At 40.4% G+C, this 2,271-nt stretch overlaps 1 protein-coding gene across 3 annotated transcripts in view; it reads left to right on the top strand.

Moving 5' to 3' along the window:
- Window positions 1-2,271, top strand: part of Ccnt1 (cyclin T1) — a 22,531-nt gene that overhangs the window by 13,073 nt on the left and 7,187 nt on the right. For all 3 annotated transcript variants that reach the window (XR_002822645.1, XM_004638608.2, XM_023723599.1), the window contains exon 5: window positions 307-369. Coding sequence is in view for 2 of the 3 variants with exons in the window: in XM_004638608.2 (XP_004638665.1) it covers window positions 307-369 (63 nt within the window). In the remaining variant the exon portion in view is untranslated. The remainder of the gene's footprint in view (window positions 1-306; window positions 370-2,271) is intronic.

Here is a 2,271-nt window from a genome sequence, read left to right as displayed (position 1 = left end):
CATGTGGAGCTGGAGGATTGAACCGCGGTCCCTGTGCTTTGCCAAGCTTGTTTCAAGTAGGTGCTTTAGACCACTGAGCCATCTCTCCAGCCCCTCCAGGTCTTACTCTTATCCTGTAGTGCAGAGTGTAAGCAACTTTGACGATAATGTACTTCTAAGGAAAATACGCTATGTACTTTATGATTCTTATTATTTGCATAGTGGTTTGGGGAGAGAAAATGAGAGAGGCCTATATTACTGAGATTTAAAAAAAATGTTTTGAGTATTTTTACGTGCTTGTTTTGACTGGTTAATCTTTTCTTAAAGGATTTGAACTAACAATTGATCACCCGCATACACATGTGGTAAAGTGTACCCAACTTGTTCGAGGTAAGTTAGAATCTCTAGTTTGCTGTATAAAATGTGTAATGCAGCTGCTTTGGCCAAAAGTTGAATTGAAATGTCCAGTTGTCTTAAATCACAAATTTTGATAGTAGCTTGGAGTTTTCCTATTGGGATTCTTAGCATTGACATTGTTAGGTGATCTCTAATTAGAGTTAACTTTTTGAAGGTGTTTGGAAAGTCACCAGGCCATATTTAATGGCAGTTTTAAGGAAATCTTGAGACTGAGTAGTCTTACTTTAATCATAAGGTTGATTCCAGGCCTTCTAGATGATCTTTTTCTTTTTGTTTCTGAGGGTTGAATACTAGTTGTGTATTACACTGAGCTATAGGTTATGTTGTGTTGTGTTGTGTTTTTGAGACAGTCTCACCAAGTTGCCCACACTAGTCTCAAATGTGTCATTCTTCTGTATTAGCCTCCCAGAGTATTGAAATTACAGATATATTACCACTATGCCTGCCCAGATAGTTGTAAAAAATTTTTTCTTTGACATAGGGTCTCTGTGGTTTCAGGCTGGCCTTAAACTCGTAGTCTTACTGCTTACTTAGCCTCTTGAATGCTGGGGTTACAGGTATGTGCCACCACAGCCAGCAGAATTCTTTTTCTTTTTGCAGTAGAAATCAAACCTAGGGCCTCAGACATGAATAGTTCACGCATTGAGCTACATCTCCAGTCCCTCTTATTGTGTTTGTTTGTTTGTTTATTTATTTTTGGCAGAACCGGGGATTGAACTCAGGCCCTTGTGCTTGCCAGGGAAGCACTTATTCCACTGAGCCATCTCCCCGGCCCCTTATTATGTTTAAACAGTAGTATCTGAAATACCCAGGGCTGGTGGTGTTGCCCAGTAGCAGAGCACTTACCTAGCATGTGCAGTCTCTGGACACAGTCTCGAAAGCTATACATCTTGCACCTCCACCCCCCACGCACTTGGCACCTGTGTGCATGTAAGATCCTTTAGAGTTTTGTTTTTTTGTTTAAATTTTATTGAGAAACATATACCAGTGAGACAGTTTCAAAGCTGATTAATAGGATAGTATCAGTAATTAATACCTTGTATATTGTTATCTGCTTAGTGGTTATCCATAGTACAAGAAGCAGATGGGATATCCTGTCCAAATACTATTAGTACAAATCTTCTCATTGAATTAAGCGAAAGTAGCTGTGTATCTACCCTAACTATTCTGTATATACAGATACAAAATGGTCCTTCCTTTGTATCCCCTTTTTTTGTTTAGCCCCCTTTAGAGCTTTGTAGAGCAAATTGATAGGGGTTTTATATGAAGATTACTAGTATTTCCAAGTTCTTTATATTTGAAAGGAATTTTTTTTTTTTTTTTTTTTTTTTTAATGTATTTGGTACAGGGTCTCACTGCACAGCTTGTACTTGTAGTGATCCTCCTGTCTCAGCTTCTGCAGCACTGGGATTATAAGTGTGGACCCTTGCGCCTTAGTGCCCCGCTGAGCTATCTTCCCCACCTCTAGGACTGAGATTTTTAAAAGCCTAAATACTGCTGGGTATGGTAGCAACATGACTATAATCCCAGCCCTTGTAAGCTTATTGCCTACAAATTAAAGGCCAGCCCCTGGACTACAAAGAGACCCTAGCTCCAGAAGAACCAAAACTAAATTCTATCAGTTGTGGGTGTACATGCCTGTAACCCCGAGGTCTTGGAAGGCTGAGGCAGGAGGATTGCCATGAGTTTGATGCCAGCCTAGGTTACATAGTGAGTTCAAGGCCAGTTTGAGCTACAAAGTGAGATCCTGTCTCAGAAAAACAAAGAAAAAAAGACAAGACTTGGGCTGGTGAGATGGCTCAGTGGTCTAAAGCACCTACTTAGAACAAGCTTAGCAAAGCACAGGGACCACGGTTCAATCCCCCAGCACCACAT

This window comes from Octodon degus, unplaced genomic scaffold (assembly GCF_000260255.1).
Source record: "Octodon degus isolate 3935 unplaced genomic scaffold, OctDeg1.0 scaffold00100, whole genome shotgun sequence".
In the NCBI taxonomy this organism is placed as follows: Eukaryota; Metazoa; Chordata; class Mammalia; order Rodentia; family Octodontidae; genus Octodon; species Octodon degus.
This window is presented reverse-complemented; position numbering and strand designations above follow the sequence as displayed.